Below are 20,000 nucleotides of genomic sequence, written 5' to 3' on the forward strand. Positions count from 1 at the left end.
CAGTCTTTTTTAGACTTGGCAGACATATGACGGCCCAAATTTGTGTTGTAAAGACTGAGGAATGTGTGTGTGTGTTAGGTCTTGAAGTCTTAATTAAGGGAGACTGAGGACATTCTTTTCTCGTGTGATTAAAGACTTTTTGAAATAAAAGAACTTCCTTTTTTATAAATATTTTCTTCCTTCTTATCTCCTATTCCTTCTATTCGTAATCCTCATTATCCTCTATTTCTCCTTATCACTATTCCACCTATTCCTATTCCTTCTTATCCTCTAATCCACGTATTCCTCTGTATCCCTCCTTTTGCACCTATTCCTTTTTATTACCTATTCCTCCTTATCCCTATTTCACCTATTCTTGTTCCTCATCTATCCGCCCAATTTACTCATGGCACTCTTGTAACCGTGGCACCCATTGTTTGGCTCCAGTACCCGTAGGTAGTTTATCCCACGAGTGGCACTCTTAATGGCCCCCTACAGCTACCCATACACTGGTGAACCACGGTGCTCCCCTGATAGAGGGGGGGGGGTCACTGGGGCGCACCCCTCTTAGGTGGGGGGCATGACGCCAGGGGAGGCAATATAGGGGGGCAAAGGATTCCTTACACACCAACATGCTCTCTGTGTCCATCCACTTGGCACGCACGCACACGCACGCAAACGTACTCATTCTGTTTATAATATGACACCTAATCTGCAAGTGCCGACAACTCTCGATATTTTCAAATGTGTGTGTGTGTGTGTGTGTGTGTGTGTGTGTGTGTGTGTGTGTGTGTGTGTGTGTGTGTGTGTGTGTGTGTGTGTGTGTGTGTGTGTGTGGCTGGGTGTTAATCTGACTTCCTCTCTACGATTCATATAATATTTTCAATATAGTTTTATGTCCTTGATCCGTTAAAAGCAGACATATTAAGCAGCAATATAAATCTCTAGCATGAAAATATATATATGTTTCAAATATATATATATTTATGTAAACACGGCTTTAAATCCCCTAGTCTTATACTCACACTGCCTGATATATATATATATATATATATATATATATATATATATATATATATATATATATATATATATATATATATATATATATATATATATACCTGACGTGAGGGCAAAAAATATGACTTCAAGTTTTCGAGCTGAAATGGGATTGTGATTGACGTCCATCTCTCTCTCTCTCTCTCTCTCTCTCTCTCTCTCTCTCTCTCTCTCTCTCTCTCTCTCTCTCTCTCTCTCTCTCTCTCTCTCTCTCTCTCTCTCTCTAACCTCCTCGCACACACACACATTCGAGAGAGCATCGTCGGTAACCTGACACTTTGGCGTGATTGTGTATTTTTGTCCTTGGTGTGGTTTTAAAGGACGGGGATTGTTGTGTGTGTGTGTGTGTGTGTGTGTGTGTGTGTGTGTGTGTGTGTGTGTGTGTGTGTGTGTGTGTGTGTGTGTGTGTGTGTGTGGCCCCGCGGCTGGGTATAAAAAACACCGCCCCTGTGGGTTAGGTTTTATTTAGTATTTGTTTTCGTTTCGTGCTTAAATTGTGCGTCCTAGTGTGTGTGTGCGCTCACGGGTTCAACAACTGGCTGCCCCTACACAGACACAACTGGCTGCCTCTACACAGACACAACTGGCTGCCCCTACACAGACACAACTGGCTGCCCCCTACACAGACACAACTGGCTGCCCCCTACACAGACACAACTGGCTGCCCCTACACAGACACAACTGGCTGCCCCCTACACAGACACAACTGGCTGCCCCTACACAGACACAACTGGCTGCCCCTACACAGACACAACTGGCTGCCCCTACACAGACACAACTGGCTGCCCCTACACAGACACAACTGGCTGTCCCTCTACACAGACACAACTGGCTGCCCCTACACAGACACAACTGGCTGCCCACTACACATCACAGGGTCTGAAGTAGCTGATAATATTAAATGAACTGAGATTTTTGTCAATGATAACAACTCTTGTTTAAAATTTGTGTGGATCCCATCACATGTTGGAGTTGGAATGCATGACTTTGTAGATCAATTGGCCAATGAGCCTTGCTGGACAGACAACTATGATTATGACTTTGTACTGTCTAATGCAATTATTAAAAAAACATACAAATTAAAGATTATTTTCAAATTTAGAAGAAATAAGAATGGCCCAAGGACCTGAAAGCTGCAGTATTAAAAGCTATGACAAGTTTTGTAATAATAGGTAATTGTATGATCAGCACAGTAACCGGACCAGGCAATGTGTTGTAGTTATTGGGAGAATTCGCCTTGGCTATAGACACATCTGGCAGGTTAGTGAGGCTGAGCCACTACCAGAATACTCAGATTGTAAACTCTGTGATAAACCTTTAATGCATTCACTAGAACACTATATTGTTGAATGTGAAACTGTAAAAGAATTTAGACCTCCTGGCCTATTGTACCACCAACTGTGTAACTATTTCATTGAATCTGGTGTACTGGACGACATCCTAACAATTTATCCAAAATTTGCTTGTCCATTTTAAAGAATGAGGAATGCATGATCCTCTGCCCTGTGTAAATCAGAGTTTCATCCTCACTGTAATAGGACCTAATTGAATTACTCAGATTAGTTAAAATTGTAAATTAATGTTGTCAATAAAGATGTTGAATATAACTTATACGAGACCTCGCTACCAGTTCATTACAAAACACAAGAGGAGGTGGAATAATATTTTGTGATTCAAAGTCAACTCTTCCAGCTCTTCAAAAGGCTCCTGCAAGATCGAGAGTTTAGGAACCACAAACTAATAATTATAAATGACCTGCTCACTGCACAGAATAAAAGGGTTTAGAATCTCTCTTATATAGATACCATCTTTTTTTCTTTTTTTTTTTTTTTTTGAGATATATACAAGAGTTGTTACATTCTTGTAGAGCCACTAGTACGCGTAGCGTTTCGGGCAGGTCCCTGGAATACGATCCCCGCCGCGAAGAATCGTTGTTACAACCAAGTACACATTTTACTGTTGAGTTAAACATTGGCTACAGTTAAGGATTTGCGCCCAGTAAATCCTCCCCGGCCAGGATACGAACCCATGACAAAGCGCTCGCAGAACGCCAGGCGAGTGTCTTACCACTACACCACGGAGACGTAAAAAAAAAAAAAATCTCTCATAAATACAACCCATCATAATGACACAGACATTACAGCCAAATTAGCGTGTGACAAGGATGAAGTTGAAATAGACCTAGGTATCCCATCTCTCTTGTCAAGACTATATTGTTGCAAACACCCAGGTCTAGAATGAGAGAAATTACTGACTCTCTAAGGCTTGAAAAACGCTAGTAGTAGCTATGATTGGTTTAGGTACGAAGCCTACAGTATGTTTCGTATGAGCCTCAAGGCAGGTTGCTTCAGTTTCGATAGATTCTCAGGATAGCCGAAGATTGACTGACCTGTCAATCTTCAGGTCAGATTGATCTGAATCTGTCAATTGAGTGCTTCAAACCATTTACCAACGTGGTGGTAAGGTTCGACTAGGGTTCGCTTCGTCGGGTCTAAGGTTCTTGGCACTAAGGTTCGGCACTGATCCATGATAACGCTTGTCTATAGTCATGTATTAATTGTGGAAGATTGTTCTGCAGTGTTACAATCACATTATATCATTTCTTTGGAACTTTGAACCTGGAAATTGGTCTTTTGAACCCTAACTGACCCTGGAACTTTGCTTTTGAACCCTAACTGACCCTGGAACTTTGCTTCTGAACCCTAACTGACCCTGGAACTTTGCTTCTGAACCCTAACTGACCCTGGAACTTTGCTTTTGAACCCTAACTGACCTTGGAACTTTGCTTCTGAACCCTAACTGACCCTGGAACTTTGCTTTTGAACCCTAACTGACCTTGGAACTTTGCTTTTGAACCCTAACTGACCCTGGAACTTTGCTTCTGAACCCTAACTGACCCTGGAACTTTGCTTTTGAACCCTAACTGACCCTGGAACTTTGCTTTTGAACCCTAACTGACCCTGGAACTTTGCTTTTGAACCCTAACCCGGTACCAGGCGAGGGCCTCGTTTAGTGTGACGTGGGCAATTTGTCACAATCTTTCACTGGCAACGTAGAATACCTGATATTGAAGATGAGGTGCAGCGTCTGGATCAAGCGGGTTGTTACTGACGGTTCACGAGGACAAGAGAGGAGCTGGGATACGAGAACTCTATCAACATCAGAGGCCCGAGACTGTTCAACACGTTTCCACTACACATAAGGGACATAACTGGCCGACCCCTCACAGTGTTCAAGAGAGAACTATCAACATCAGAGGCCCGAGACTGTTCAACACGCTTCCACTACACATAAGGGACATAACTGGCTGACCCCTCACAGTGTTCAAGAGAGAACTATCAACATCAGAGGCCCGAGACTGTTCAACACGCTTCCACTACACATAAGGGACATAACTGGCTGACCCCTCACAGTGTTCAAGAGAGAACTATCAACATCAGAGGCCCGAGACTGTTCAACACGCTTCCACTACACAAAAGGGACATAACTGGCCGACCCCTCACAGTGTTCAAGAGAGAACTATCAACATCAGAGGCCCGAGACTGTTCAACACGCTTCCACTACACATAAGGGACATAACTGGCCGACCCCTCACAGTGTTCAAGAGAGAACTATCAACATCAGAGGCCCGAGACTGTTCAACACGCTTCCACTACACATAAGGGGCATAACTGGCCGACCCCTCACAGTGTTCAAGAGAGAACTATCAACATCAGAGGCCCGAGACTGTTCAACACGCTTCCAATACACATAAGGGACATAACTGGCCGACCCTCACAGTGTTCAAGAGAGAACTATCAACATCAGAGGCCCGAGACTGTTCAACACGCTTCCAATACACATAAGGGACATAACTGGCCGACCCTCACAGTGTTCAAGAGAGAACTATCAACATCAGAGGCCCGAGACTATTCAACACGTTTCCAATACACATAAGGGACATAACTGGCCGACCCTCACAGTGTTCAAGAGAGAACTATCAACATCAGAGGCCCGAGACTATTCAACACGTTTCCAATACACATAAGGGACATAACTGGCCGACCCTCACAGTGTTCAAGAGAGAACTATCAACATCAGAGGCCCGAGACTGTTCAACACGTTTCCACTACACATAAGAGACATAACTGGCTGACCCCCTCACAGTGTTCAAGAGAGAAGTTGATTAACACCTCCCAAAGTATACCTGATAAACCAGGCTGTGACTCATACATCAGGCTGCGAGCAGCCGCTTCCAACAGCCTGGTTGACCAGTCCATCAACGACGAGGCCTGATCGAGGACCGGGCCGCGGGGATGCTAAGCCCCAAAATCATCTGAAGGTATGCAGACGAGGAGTCACAATAACGTGGCTGAAATATATTGACCAAACCCCACACTAGAAAGTGAAGAGACGACGGCGTTTCGGTCCGTCCTGGACCCTTCACAATCGACTTGAGAACGGTCCAGGACGGACCGAAACGTCGTCGTCCCTTCACTTTCTAAGTGTTTGCTCTGGTCAGCATCTCAAGGTAACCTCAAGGTAAGGTAACGAGGCGAGGAGAGGAACTGGGAAACTCCCTCAGGTATAAACATGAATTTCCTTGTTTACTAATTATTCTTGGAGTGGGAGTGTGGAGGGGCCCTGGCGGTACCAGTCATGCATATCCAGGAGTAATAACAGTCATTCCACTAAATCATAACGACACCCCTGGTGATTAAACTTAAGGGGGGGGGGCAGGGGATCCGAGTTTAATCGCTTACAGGAGCACCAAGAGGAGAGGACTTACCTGTAGATGTACTCACTCACTTGATGTACAGTCGAGAGGCGGGGCTTAGGAGCTGAAGCTCAACAATAACCCACTCACCCACTCCCACACACATCCCCTGCAAGCACATAGTTAGGTGAGAACATTCGGACATGTTCTATTTGAACATTCGGACATGTTCTTTCATGTTTACAGATAATTTGTGTTAGTTTTGTGTTAGTTTCAACACTTTTTGTCTCTTGTGAAGTATTACTGGACCTTACTGTGGGGGAGGCTTTACTTGTCTCCTATATTTCTTTACGTGCTCTACGTTGCCTCGTTCTCATCTTTACTTTGAACATTGTCTTACTTTGAACATTGATTGTCTTACTTTGATCTTTGATTGTCTTACTTTGAACATTGAATGTTTTACTTTGAACATTGAATGTCTTACTTTGAACATTGATTGTCTCACTTTGAGCATTGATTGTCTCACTTTGAACATTGATTGTCTTACTTTGATCTTTGATTGTCTTACTTTGAACATTGAATGTTTTACTTTGAACATTGAATGTCTTACTTTGAACATTGATTGTCTCACTTTGAGCATTGATTGTCTCACTTTGAACATTGATTGTCTCACTTTGAGCATTGATTGTCTCACTTTGAACATTGATTGTCTCACTTTGAACATTGATTGTCTCACTTTGAGCATTGATTGTCTCACTTTGAGCATTGATTGTCTTACTTTGAACATTGATTGTCTCACTTTGAGCATTGATTGTCTCACTTTGAACATTGTTTGTCTCACTTTGAACATTGATTGTCTCACTTTGAACATTGATTGTCTCACTTTGAACATTGATTGTCTCACTTTGAACATTGATTGTCTTACTTTGAACATTGATTGTCTTACTTTGAACATTGATTCTCTCACTTTAAGCATTGATTGTCTCACTTTGAGCATTGATTGTCTCACTTTGAACATTGTTTGTCTCACTTTGAACATTGATTGTCTCACTTTGAACATTGATTGTCTCACTTTGAACATTGATTGTCTTACTTTGAACATTGATTGTCTTACTTTGAACATTGATTCTCTCACTTTAAGCATTGATTGTCTCACTTTGAGCATTGATTGTCTCACTTTGAACATTGATTGTCTCACTTTGAACATTGATTGTCTCACTTTGAACATTGATTGTCTTACTTTGAACATTGATTGTCTCACTTTGAACATTGATTGTCTCACTTTGAACATTGATTGTCTCACTTTGAGCATTGATTGTCTTACTTTGAACATTGATTGTCTCACTTTGAGCATTGATTGTCTTACTTTGAACATCGATTGTCTTACTTTGAACATTGATTGTCTCACTTTGAGCATTGATTGTCTTACTTTGAACATTGATTGTCTCACTTTGAGCATTGATTGTCTCACTTTGAACATTGATTGTCTCACTTTGAACATTGCTTGCCTTACTTTGAACATTGCTTGCCTTACTTTGAACATGGCTTGCCTTACTTTGAACATTGCTTGCCTTACTTTGAACATTGCTTGCCTTACTTTGAACATTGCTTGCCTTACTTTGAACATTGCTTGCCTTACTTTGAACATTGCTTGCCGTACTTTGACCATTACTAAGCTTGTGTAAGAGAGGAAACATACGATAGTTAGCGCTGTACGAAGGCCTCAATCCCCCTCTGGGTTGAGACTCCAATAAAAGTAAGGCAAATATTATTATGTTAACTAATAAATCTCTAACCCTGTCTATGTAGAAGATAATGTATGTAGGCTGGTTAGTATTGTATTAATGAATGGTCGCATGTGTTGTAGAATACAGCAATTGTCTATTAGTCTACTTCTTGGATTTCCATTAGGTACGGTCAGTGGTGGCGCAGTGGTAACACACTCGCCCCACGAAAAGCGAGCGATTTGCTTCGAGTCCATGGCCAGGGAGGATTGACTGGGCGCCAATCCTGAACTGTTGATCCAGCAGTAATTAGATACCTGGTTTGTTAACAGATTGGTGGGTTCGCGTTCCGGCGAAACTTGTAGGGGTTTAAGGCGTACCTTGAGATATGGGAAGGGCAAGCTCTAAGCCTGCTAACGGGAGGGAGAAGTCATTTGTTCTTGTACTCGCCTGTGTAAACACAAACAAATTGTGCATATCGCGTTTCCTCTATGCAGATCGGCGTTCAATCCCCGACCGTCCAAGTGGTTGGGGCACCATTCCTTTCCCCCCGTCCCATCCCAAATCCTTATCCTGACCCCTTCCCAGTGTTATATAGTCGTAATGGCTTGGCGCTTTTCCTTGATAATTCCTTCCTTCCTTTTCCCCCCCCCCCCCTTAGTGTTTTGAGATCCAGGGGCCAGATTCACGAAAGAACTCACGCAAGCACTTACGAACCTGTACATCTTTTCTCAATCTTTGGCGGCTTTGTTTCCAATTATTAAACAGTTACTGAGCTCCGAAGCACCAGGAGGCTGTTTATAACAATAACAGCAGTTGAATGGGAAGTTTTCACGCTTGTAAACTGTTTAATAAATGTAACCAAAGCCGTCAAAGATTGAGGAAAGATGTACACGTTCGTAAGTGCTTTCGTGAATCTGGCCCCTGACTTCGTTGCTTCAGACCCATGTGCCTGTATTTTGTTTTCAGTTTTGTGAGCTACATACGGCCTTCTGTAGTCCTGTATCCATTGCTCAATTCCCGTAGTTCACGGACGAGGCTCAAAGAAAAGATTTGGACTTCGTCTCACTGTGGTTCCTAGAGCGGTACAGCCACTTATTGAACTTGCCTCCTGCAGGCTGTGATCTTACGTCATAACGATCATACGTTACCTGATAAACCAGGCTGTGACTCATACGTCATAACGATCATACGTTACCTGATCAACCAGGCTGTGATCATACGTCATAACGATCATACGTTACCTGATAAACCAGGCTGTGACTCATACGTCATAACGATCATACGTTACCTGATAAACCAGGCTGTGACTCATACGTCATAACGATCATACGTTACCTGATCAACCAGGCTGTGACTCATACGTCATAACGATCATACGTTACCTGATCAACCAGGCTGTGACTCATACGTCAGGCTGCGAGCAGCCGCGTCCAACAGCCTGGTTGATCAGTCCGGCAACCAGGAGGCCTGGTCGACGACCGGGCCGCGGGGACGCTAAGCCCCGGAAGCACCTCAAGGTAACCTCAAGGTAAGGTGCAGTACTGGGTTGGCTTAGATGGGTTTGAACGCCCAGAAAACCTTTCTCGTCCGGATTGCTGTAGATGTGTACTCAATGATCTGTACCCTGGTGGTCAAGCTTCAGCTCTGCACCCCCGTACTTTATGTTGCTGTACTTAATGCAATGTGACTCTTATTCACTACTCATCCAGTTTGTTCACTTCTCTTACGCTGGAGAAGAGAGAGTTCCTCTGACTACTTAGGTCTCTACCTTGCGACCTTGACTTCCACCTACGTTATGTATTTTTTGTTACTCCTGCCAATTTCTACTAGAATCTTCTATGTGGTGATCATATCCTCTTTCTACTAGAATCTTCTATGTGGTGATCATATCCTCTCTGTCGTTTTTAAAGTGTTGAGGTCGAGTTTCTTCAACTTCTCCTCATAGGACGTGTTGTGTTAATAGGAGTGTTACACATTTAGTTTGTTTTTTATGTAATAATAAGTAATGTTTAATGAATATTTTACTATTTATGTTCAGTTTTCTTATAATATGGATATTGCCTTACGTTTGTCTGATAAAAGGAAGTAGTCTAGTGAAGAAAGAGCACCATGATAATATGTAGGTTGGATGTATTAAAGTAATATATATGTGATCTGTCTGTCTCTGTCTCTCTGTCTGTCTGTCTCTCTGTCTGTCTCTGTCTCTGTCTCTGTCTGTCTCTCTCTCTCTCTCTCTCTCTCTCTCTCTCTCTCTCTCTCTCTCTCTCTCTCTCTCTCTCTCTCTCTCTCTCTCTCTCTCTCTCTCTCTCTCTCTCTCTCTCTCTCTCTCTCTCTCTCTCTTTTTTTTTTCTCCCTCTTCCTGTCTCTCTCCCCCCTCCCTCCTCTCCCTCTCATAAAACACACACACACGCCCACACACACACACTCACACACTCACACACACACACACACACACACACACACACACACACACACACACACACACACACACACACACACACACACACACACACACACACACACACCAGTGTACCAGACGCTTCTACACAATTCCTAAATTAACAGGTGTTGAGAGGTACGACCTACCAGCTTGTGATGTCTAGCCACGTGTATCCTGGCTGGTGGGATGGTTGATGTCTGCTTCCTCTTCCTCCTTCCCTTTCCACTCCCGTCCTCCTCCTTCTTCTCCTTTTCCTTCCCCCTTCCACTCCCCCCCCCTCCTCCTCCTCCTGCTCATCCAAATTTTCTCTCTATTATTTTTCTTACATTTTTTTGCTGCTGGTGTTGTCTGCAAGCTCTGCTGTTGCAAGCTCTGCTGTCTGCAGGCTCTGCTGTTGCAAGCTGTGCTGTCTGCAGGCTCTGCTGTTGCAAGCTCTGCTGTCTGCAGGCTCTGCTGTTGCAGGCTCTGCTGTTGCAAGCTCTGCTGTCTGCAGGCTCTGCTGTTGCAAGCTCTGCTGTCTGCAGGCTCTGCTGTTGCAGGCTCTGCTGTTGCAAGCTCTGCTGTTGCAGGCTCTGCTGTCTGCAGGCTCTGCTGTTGCAGGCTCTGCTGTTGCAAGCTCTGCTGTCTGCAGGCTCTGCTGTTGCAGGCTCTGCTGTCTGCAGGCTCTGCTGTTGCAGGCTCTGATGTCTGCAGGCTCTGCTGTTGCAAGCTCTGCTGTTGCAAGCTCTGCTGTTGCAAGCTCTGCTGTTGCAAGCTCTGCTGTTGCAAGCTTCTCCTCCTTCTATTACTGTACTAAGACTTATAACTAAACACTTTATTTGTGTCCAAATAATCAATGCCTTTATTCGTATTCATATTAAATCTTTCGTAACATCACTTGTACTAGCAGCGTACTAATAGCATTACTTTACAGTGATGAGGACTGTTTTTGAGTCCAACTGTGATCTCTGGCGGTGGAGAGAAGACTTTGTGGTCGTTAAAGCTATGCAATATGAACGAGCCAATAGGGCAGAGTGGCTCAGGGATAGGTCACCCTGGCAGGCGTCCGGACGACTATAGCCCAGTCAACTAGCCTTTAGTTGATTTGAAGACGAGGAGTCACAATAACGTGGCTGAAATATGTTGATCAGACCACACACTGGTCTGAAGGGACGACGACGACGTTTCGGTCCGTCCTGGACCATTCTCAAGTCGATTGTGTTCTCATGTTCTAACGTTCTTCTCGTGTTCTTATGTTCTAACGTTCTTCTCGTGTTCTTATGTTCTAACGTTCTTCTCGTGTTCTCATGTTCTAACGTTTTTCGCGTGTTCTTATGTTCTAACGTTCTTCTCGTGTTCTTATGTTCTAACGTTTTTCGCTTGTTCTTATGTTCTAACGTTCTTCTCGTGTTCTTATGTTCTAACGTTCTTCTCGTGTTCTTATGTTCTAACGTTTTTCGCTTGTTCTTATGTTCTAACGTTCTTCTCGTGTTCTTATGTTCTAACGTTTTTCGCTTGTTCTTATGTTCTAACGTTCTTCTCGTGTTCTTATGTTCTAACGTTCTTCTCGTGTTCTTATGTTCTAACGTTCTTCTTGTGTTCTTATGCTCTAACGTTCTTCGCGTGTTATACAGCCACGCGGATGATAAATAGGTGGGTGTGATAACATTTGTTTTGGGGCGCTAATCATCCTTGGCAAATCATCTTGCAAATCTTGTAAATCAAAATCTTGCAAAATCTGGCAAAATTGCAAATAGAAAAAAAACAAATCTTGGCAAATCTAATCATCCTTGGCAAATAAATTAGTAATGGTGATTTGGTATTGATTTGGCGCCGTTTTTTCTTGATTTGGCGCCGTTTTTTCTTGATTTGGCGCTGTTTTTTCTTGATTTCGCGCCGTTTTTTCTTGATTTGGCGCTGTTTTTTCTTGATTTGGCGCCGTTTTTTTCTTGATTTGGCGCCGTTTTTTCTTGATTTGGCGCCGTTTTTTCTTGATTTGACGCCGTTTTTTTCTTGATTTGGCGCCGTTTTTTCTTGATTTGGCGCTGTTTTTTCTTGATTTGGCGCCGTTTTTTCTTGATTTGGCGCCGTTTTTTCTTGATTTGGCGCCGTTTTTTCTTGATTTGACGCCGTTTTTTCTTGATTTGGCGCCGTTTTTTCTTGATTTGGCGCCGTTTTTTCTTGACTTGACGCCGTTTTTTCTTGATTTGGCGCCGTTTTTTCTTGATTTGGCGCAGTTTTTCTTGATTTGGCGCTGTTTTTCTTGACTTGCGCCGTTTTTTCCTAACTTGGCGCCGTTTTTTCCTAACTTGGCGCCGTTTTTTCTTGATTTGGCGCCGTTTTTTCTTGATTTGGCGCCGTTTTTTCTTGACTTGACGCCGTTTTTTCTTGATTTGGCGCCGTTTTTTCTTGATTTGGCGCAGTTTTTCTTGATTTGGCGCCGTTTTTTCCTAACTTGGCGCCGTTTTTTCTTGATTTGGCGCCGTTTTTTCTTGATTTGGCGCCGTTTTTTCTTGACTTGGCGCCGTTTTTTCTTGACTTGACACCGTTTTTTCTTGACTTGGCGCCGTTTTTTCTTGACTTGACACCGTTTTTTCTTGATTTGGCGCCGTTTTTCTTGATTTGGCGCCGTTTTTCTTGATTTGGCGCCGTTTTTCTTGACTTGGCGCCATTTTTCCTAACTTGGCGCCGTTTTTTCTAACTTGACGCCGTTTTTCCTGACTTGACACCGTTCCTCTCGGTACCCAACCAGGGGGGGGGGGAACGGTGCAACTTAGCTAAACAACACACTTAAGCTTTTCACCGGTTTTGGCGTAACTTAAAACACACACTCAAGCTTCGCCCTTCACTATGTCGGACGCGTTGAGCTCGGGCTCGCCATAGCCCGTGCTACTTGGAACTTTTTGTTCCAAGTAGCGAATCTTTAACAACAACAATCTGCTTGGTCAGAGTACCTGAGGCGACGGCACCTTCCTCGCCTGTCTAATTGACGTATAGGCTGAGAACTTTTTTTTTTTTTAGGTTCAATGGAACATTAAAGTGTGTGTTGGATCACTTTTTTAGTTCCAATGGAACATAAAAGTGTGTGTTGGACCACTTTTTTAGTTCCAATGGAACATAAAAGTCTGTGTTGGGTGACTTTTTTAGTTCCAATGGAACATAAAAGTGTATGTTGGACCACTTTTTTAGTTCCAATGGAACATAAAAGTGTGTGTTGGACCACTTTTTTAGTTCCAATGGAACATTAAAGTGTATGTTGGACCACTTTTTTAGTTCCAATGGAACATAAAAGTGTGTGTTGGACCACTTTTTTAGTTCCAATGGAACATAAAAGTGTGTGTTGGACCACTTTTTTAGTTCCAATGGAACATAAAAGTGTGTGTTGGGTGACTTTTTTAGTTCCAATGGAACATAAAAGTGTGTGTTGGGTGACTTTTTTAGTTCCAATGGAACATAAGAGTGTATGTTGGACCACTTTTTTAGTTCCAATGGAACATAAAAGTGCGTGTTGGACCACTTTTTTAGGTCCAATGGAACATAAAAGTGTGTGTTGGACCACTTTTTTAGTTCCAATGGAACATAAAAGTGTGTGTTTTAGTTTCATGGTTGTGGCAGGTGTTTAATGGTCGGGTTTAGGACGTGTATGTGTGTGTGTGTGTGTGTGTGTGTGTGTGTGTGTGTGTGTGTGTGTGTGTGTGTGTGTGTGTGTGTGTGTGTGTGTGTGTGTGCGTGTGCACGCGCGTGTGTGTGTGTGTGGCCAAGCCAATATCAGCGACCTGTATATCATCTATACGGCTCGCGGTACGACATCGTAAAGCAGCCTTAATGTTTACCATCCATTTACGCGTTCCTGGGAGCGATCTGAGAGGTCCTTTAATTCAGATCTCACTATACGCGTTCAGGTCCATATAAAGGAAAATAAAGGGTGGGGGGGGGGGAGGGAGTGAGTGTTTATTAAAGTACTTACCCAGAACACGTGTGTATTCACCTAGTTGTATTCACCTAGTTGTATTCACCTAGTTGTATTTTGCGGGGGTTGAGCTTTGCTCTTTCGGCCCGCCTCTCAACTGTCAATCAACTGTTTACTGACTACTTTTTTTTTCCACACACACACACACACACACCAGGAAGCAGCCCGTGACAGCTGACTAACTCCCAGGTACCTATTTACTGCTAGGTAATAGGGGGCATTCAGGGTGAAAGAAACTTTGCCCATTTGTTTCTGCCTGGTGCGGGAATCGAACCCGCGCCACAGAATTACGAGTCCTGCACGCTATCCACCAGGCTACGAGGCCCCTGTGTGTGTGTGTGTACTCACCTAGTTGTGCTTGCGGGGGTTGAGCTTTGGCTCTTTGGGCCCGCCTCTCAACTGTCAATCAACTGGTGTACAGATTCCTGAGCCTACTGTGTGTGTGTGTGTGTGTGTGTGTGTGTGTGTGTGTGTGTGTGTGTGTGTGTGTGTGTGTGTGTGTGTGTGTGTGTGTGTGTGTGTGTACTCACCTAGTTGTGTTTGCGGGGGTTGAGCTTTGGCTCTTTGGTCGTGTGTGTGTGTGTGTGTGTGTGTGTGTGTGTGTGTGTGTGTGTGTGTGTGTGTGTGTGTGTGTGTGTTGTTTGGTTTCAGCCGTTGACTAGTTAGGTAATAAATTTGAAGAATTTTTTTTCTCCTAAATACGAGGTTATTTTGTTCCGGGTCACGCTATCTGGAATATTTAATGATTTGCCTCATCAGTTGGGTTTTATTGTTTCCTAAATTGTGTGTGTGTGGCGTGCTGGCTGTCTTCCTCCCTCACACACACGCACACACACACACACACACAAGGTAGATGATCATGCAGTGTACATAACCCGGAATCTAATGCCAGCTGGGACCCCACATGGAGAAGAATGTCAGGAAGACACATCAAACTGGCCAACGTCCGGGTAATTTGGACAATGGGGAGGGGGGCATTCCGAGCCCTGTAATCAACCTACGTTAGACGCACGTTTGAGTATGCAGCACCGGCACGGTACCCACGCTTGAAAAAAGTACAAGACAAAAGCTACTCATAAAGTATCTCCCCAACTCATAAAGTATCTCTCCCCTACTCATAAAGTATCTCCCACCGTTGAGATAAAGTTAAAGACCTTTTGTGCCCCTCTGTAAATCCTTTTTTTTTGCGCTACCGCTCACAGGATGAGTATGGGGGGCACAATAAACTAGCCTGCCTCCGGCTGCGACAATCAAAAAATCCCGAGTCAGATCCATTAGACTGTGTCAGACACAGCCTGACGTCAGCAGAGACTCCTGAGTGGTTAGGTGCGTGTGTGTGTGTGCGTGTGTGTGTGTGTGTGTGTGTGTGTGTGTGTGTGTGTGTGTGTGTGTGTGTGTGTGTGTGTGTGTGTGTGTGTGTGTGTGTGTGCGTGTGTGTGTGTGCGTGTGTGTGTGCGTGTGTGTGTGTGTGTGTGTGTGTGTGTGTGTGTGTGTGTGTGTGTGTGTGTGTGTGTGTGTGTGTGTGTGTGTGTGTGTGTGTGTGTGTGTGTGTGTGTGTGTGTGTGTGTGTGTGTGTGTGAGGACTCTCTCCGGGACTTCCGTTTTCTATTTTGGGATATTTTTGGTTCAACTCGACTATTAGCTGCTCGTGATTTTCCCTGTGTTTGTTTGTTTGTTTGTTTGTTTGTACATGTTTAGCAATGTTTATATGCCTGCTTCTTGGTCAAGTCAAACCCATCCACCCACTACCCACACACTTCTCTAACCCTGTCCATGGAGGACAGAAGAAAATGTATATATGCTGGTTAGCATTGTAAATGTGTGGCCACGTCTGTGGTAGAAAATAATAATAAAAAAAAAACTGAAAAGACACACATAGCAAAAACACAATGAGAAAGGCAAGAAGACAATCAGAAAAAAAAACAGACGACAACCCACAGAAGCAGAGAAAAACAGAAATAAACAGAAAAAGATGAGGATAGGGGAGAGAATGAATGAGAACCGGGGGGAGTGGGGGAGGGGGGTTGAAGAGAGGAAATTAGAGAAAGGGAAGAGAGGCCTGGGGGCCCAGACCCCCCACCCACCCCCCCATCACCATCTACCATCTACTATCACCATCTACCATCTACCATCACCATCTACCATCACCATCAGCCGTCACTACGCAACACAAATCCGTGATCAATGATGTCTTGAACCCGCAACTCTGCATCTCTCGACAATCCAATTTGAAAAGAACCCAACAAGGTCATTACTCCTGGGGGGGGGGAGGAGTGATGAGGTTCACACACACACACACACACACACACACACACACACACACACACACACACACACACACACACCTGTTGAATGACGGTTGAGAGGCGGGACCAAAGAGCCAGAGCTCAACCCCCGCAAGCACAAATAGGTGAGTACACACACACGCACAGGCACTTTACAGGGACCTCGCGGCTTTGGGAACAGTGCTCGGGAGTCGTAGTCCTAAGGGCCCGGGTTCGATTCCAGGCCGAAGCGGAAACAAATGTGCAAAGTTTCTTTCACCCTGATGGACTTGTTCACCTGGCAGTAAATAGGTACCTGGTAGTAAGATAACTGCTACGGGTTGCTTCCTGGAAATGTGTATGTGTGTTACAGAGAAATATATACAGTAGATAATATAGAAAAAAATAAATTGGTTAGAAAGGCGGGGTCCAAGAGCTAATAACTCGATTCTGCAGATACAAATAGTAAATACACACACACACACACACACACACACACAAGGATGGAGATGGAACGAGAGATGCTGGTCTCGTCTGGTCTCCTGCTGGCCAGTTGGTGGTTAATGCGAGCACTGGTCGTTAGCCTCGCGTATGGTCGTTGGCTGCTGGATGAGCACCCACCTCGCCCCCACTTAACGACCGTATGATGGTTATGGCCCATTTAGCGAGGTGGCGGCGGCGGGTTGGTCGCCATGGCACCCTGTGCATGGTCGCTTGTTCAAGGTTGTCTGCTTTAGAGGGTTGGTCTATAGGCTGTGGCTCGAGCAGGAACTTGTCTGTGCCAGACAGACAGACAAGGATTTCGCTCTGGCTCTTTCGGCTCCCTTCCCATCTGTCATATATCTCTAGGCTTTTTTTCAGAGTCTGTGTCGCAGGAAGACCTTGAGGATGTTCTTAAATATCTCTGGTCCTCAAAGAGAACATTTTCTCTGGCCTAGTTTACCGTACGCAGAAACTGGCCATGGAAGTATCCGGGCATCAAAATTTGGTTATAAAACACGACTGACAGTGTCAAATGCTTTGGTTAGATCCACGAAGGTGGTGTCGAGCTGGACATTCTTCTTCCGTCACTTCCTCTCACGTCAACAGGTACCTGACTCCCGTCTCAGGCTTCAGGTGAGTCTGAAAAAAGGATTCTGGCGAGGACCTCTCCCGCGATACAGAGCGGAGAAATTTCTTTTCTGCAGTTATCACAAGATTGGTGACTTCCCTTGTGCTTGTAAAGATGAATGATGGATGATAACGGGCTTCTTAGTTTCGTTATCTTAATGGATAACGGGCTTCTTAGTTTCGGTCAGCCCGACTTGTAGATTTCAGCCGGGATGGCGTCGGCGCCAGGAGCTTTCCCATTGGAGTTGAATGGCCATTTGAGACTCCATTATTGTTGGATGTCATCCAAGTTCTCGTTAACCTCATCCTGGAGTAGAAAATTTGGCGTTAACCTCTGGTTGTTACTAGTTGAACGCCAGCACGTAGGTTATGGCTCGCTGCTAGCCACCAGTGGCTGGGTAGTGTCTGCTGGATGCGGGTGTCAGCAAGGTGGGAGCGGACTTCTGTAGGTGGGAGCGGACTTCTGTAGGTGGGAGCGGACTGCTGTAGGTGGGAGCCGGATAAGATGGACGCCCACATTCAGGAAGATGGATGTAATTGGCCAACCAGCGCTGGTATTCCCCACGCGTTCGGCTGTTGCTTTGCCCGAGGAATATATGGCGTACATCTCTCTGTCCTCACCTGTGATGCTCCCATATAAATCTCTCGTGTAAACAAACATGCTCTTGTATAAACATTCATGTACATAAAAAATGTTGACTGTTACTTAATTTTCCAACGTTGAATGTTTGCCTGCTGTTGGAGTTGACGCATTATAAGCTGCTTGTCTTTAATGTGACGGGCGGACATTTATTTCTTTGGATGTTTAGATTTATTCGTTTGATAAATGGGTAGAAATTTAATATTCTTTTTATTGGGGGTTTTATTGATGGTTTGGAATGATTTGTGTGTGTGTGTGTGTGTGTGTGTGTGTGTGTGTGTGTGTGTGTGTGTGTGTGTGTGTGTGTGTGTGTGTGTGTGTGTGTGTGTGTGTGTGTGTGTGTGTGTGTGTATGTGTGTGTGTGTGTGTGTGTGTGTGTGTGTGTGTGTGTGTGTGTGTGTGTGTGTGTGTGTGTGTGTGTGTGTGTGTGTGTGTGTGTGTGTGTGTGTATGTGTATGTGTGTGTGTGTGTGTGTGTGTGTGTGTGTGTGTGTGTGTGTGTGTGTGTGTGTGTGTGTGTGTGTGTGTGTGTGTGTGTGTGTAATCGCCTATTTGTGCTTGTAGGATGGAGCTCAAGCTCTTGGACCCCGCTTGGGAATTGAGGCTGCCTCGACAACCTACTGCTCTGTAGAGTCATTCCATTTACTCACTACCTTTACCCTGAAAGAAAACTTTCCAACACATCTGAGTCTCAAGCCTCTATCCGTGTCCCCCTCTTTTTTTATTTGTATTTGTAAACATTTAGTTTTTTCTCACTCTGTCAACCCCCCCTAAGTATCTTATACGTCAGTATCATGTCCCCCGTCTTTCTCTCTCTCTCTCACACACACACAGGAGAGAGAGAGAGAGAGAGAGAGAGAGAGAGAGAGAGAGAGAGAGAGAGAGAGAGAGAGAGAGAGAGAGAGAGAGAGAGAGAGAGAGAGAGAGAGAGAGAGAGAGAGAAGGAAGGGAGAGGGTAGAAGAAATAAACTGAGTAATGGGACATTTGTATACAAATATTTCATAAACATCAGTATGTTTATATTAATCAGTAAATCAGTAAATAATCAGTATGTTGAGTGATCCTAACAGGAAGCCGAGAGCGCTCTTCTAGAATCACCGTATTGCAATCGAATCCCATCTGGTACCTGCATGTAGTAGTAGCCCTTTGTCTCAGCCCGCTCACTACTGCTACTGCTGCTGCTGCTGCTGCTGCTGCCGGGCTGAACACGCTGCATGCCGCACCGTTCAGGGAGCATTGCCTCCTGACTTCATATCGTGTGTTTCATCGTTGGTAAGGTGCTTATCTGCTCGGGCCGTGAGGTAGGAGGCGGGCCGGACCAGGTCGCGGAGGAGAGGCAGTATAGGAGCTCCACATTGAAGCGTCCACCGCTTCCTAAGATCAAGGCGAGATTAGAGAGCTTTGATGGTGCTTCTGGCATAATCTCCCATAGATCGTCTTCTTTCCCTTCAAGCGTCCGTTCCTTCCCTCATGGAAACTAACCCCTCAGGACCCGTTGCCTTTCCACGGACCATTCCTCCCTCCTCACGAGTTGTGAGTGGAGCTGGTTGATGGGAAAGATTAGTTTCAAGTTACTGGAGAACATTTGCATCTTGGTCCACCGTCGTGAGGATGTAGAGAGGCGTCTTATCTTCTGCCGAAGGAAAATGTGTAGTTTGTGGTGATAGTGATAGGAAGGTGACGTGAAGAATTGTGTTTGAAGGTGAAATGATGGTGGAAGATGAGGGGGGGGGGGAAGGGGGAGGGGGTGGATTTACGAGGTGAGGGAGATGGTGGCGGCGGCGACGACGAGGGAGAGGCAGTGTTGGAGGGCTGTGATGGAGCATGTGTGAACAGAAGAGGCACACGATGCGCAACTGTTCTGGTACTTCCCCTTTATGGAGGACTTGTGCTGTTGGTACTCTGCACCCACCAAGCCACTCTCCTCACCTGGCTGTGGCTGTCGTGTCCTCACGTGGCTGTGGCTGTCGTGTCCTCACCTGGCTGTGGCTGTCGTGTCCTCACCTGGCTGTGGCTGTCGTGTCCTCACCTGTGGCTGTCGTGTACTCACCTGGCTGTGGCTGTCGTGTCCTCACGTGGCTGTGGCTGTCGTGTCCTCACCTGGCTGTGGCTGTCGTGTCCTCACCTGGCTGTGGC

At 44.9% G+C, this 20,000-nt stretch overlaps 4 protein-coding genes across 7 annotated transcripts in view; 1 reads left to right on the top strand and 3 right to left on the bottom strand.

The window, feature by feature from the left end:
* The window catches only part of LOC123763554 (inter-alpha-trypsin inhibitor heavy chain H4), a 247,292-nt gene that overhangs the window by 40,753 nt on the left and 186,539 nt on the right, over nt 1-20,000 (top strand). The gene's annotated exons all lie outside the window — the stretch shown is intronic.
* On the bottom strand, nt 6,073-6,857 carry LOC138352201 (secreted 45 kDa protein-like). Its single transcript, XM_069304477.1, has 2 exons — nt 6,786-6,857; nt 6,073-6,654 (listed from the first exon to the last, which is right to left on the bottom strand). Exons 1-2 carry the CDS (start codon nt 6,855-6,857, stop codon nt 6,073-6,075), a joined length of 654 nt encoding a protein of 217 aa, XP_069160578.1.
* Nucleotides 6,871-7,431, bottom strand: LOC138352202 (secreted 45 kDa protein-like). The gene has a single exon (XM_069304478.1). The coding sequence runs from the start codon at nt 7,429-7,431 to the stop codon at nt 6,871-6,873; it is 561 nt and encodes a 186-aa protein (XP_069160579.1).
* Nucleotides 11,661-19,080, bottom strand: LOC123748815 (micronuclear linker histone polyprotein-like). The gene is made up of 2 exons (XM_069304479.1): nt 18,933-19,080; nt 11,661-12,541 (listed from the first exon to the last, which is right to left on the bottom strand). The coding sequence occupies exons 1-2, from the start codon at nt 19,078-19,080 to the stop codon at nt 11,661-11,663; spliced, it is 1,029 nt and encodes a 342-aa protein (XP_069160580.1).

Source organism: Procambarus clarkii, chromosome 52 (genome assembly GCF_040958095.1).
Source record: "Procambarus clarkii isolate CNS0578487 chromosome 52, FALCON_Pclarkii_2.0, whole genome shotgun sequence".
In the NCBI taxonomy this organism is placed as follows: Eukaryota; Metazoa; Arthropoda; class Malacostraca; order Decapoda; family Cambaridae; genus Procambarus; species Procambarus clarkii.

Bases quoted from the DNA above. Each gene is read 5' to 3' on its own strand.
- LOC138352201 (XM_069304477.1), bottom strand. From the start codon at position 6,857: ATGTTCAAAGTAAGACAATCAATGTTCAAAGTAAGACAATCAATGTTC. The intron at 6,655-6,785 runs GTGAGACAATCA...GTTCAAAGTAAG, and splicing joins TGAGACAATCAATGTTCAAA to ACAATCAATGTTCAAAGTGA.
- LOC138352202 (XM_069304478.1), bottom strand. From the start codon at position 7,431: ATGTTTCCTCTCTTACACAAGCTTAGTAATGGTCAAAGTACGGCAAGC.
- LOC123748815 (XM_069304479.1), bottom strand. From the start codon at position 19,080: ATGCAGCGTGTTCAGCCCGGCAGCAGCAGCAGCAGCAGCAGCAGTAGC. The intron at 12,542-18,932 runs GTTAGGATCACT...AATGGCGCCAAG, and splicing joins AAGAGCGCTCTCGGCTTCCT to TCAAGAAAAACGGCGCCAAA.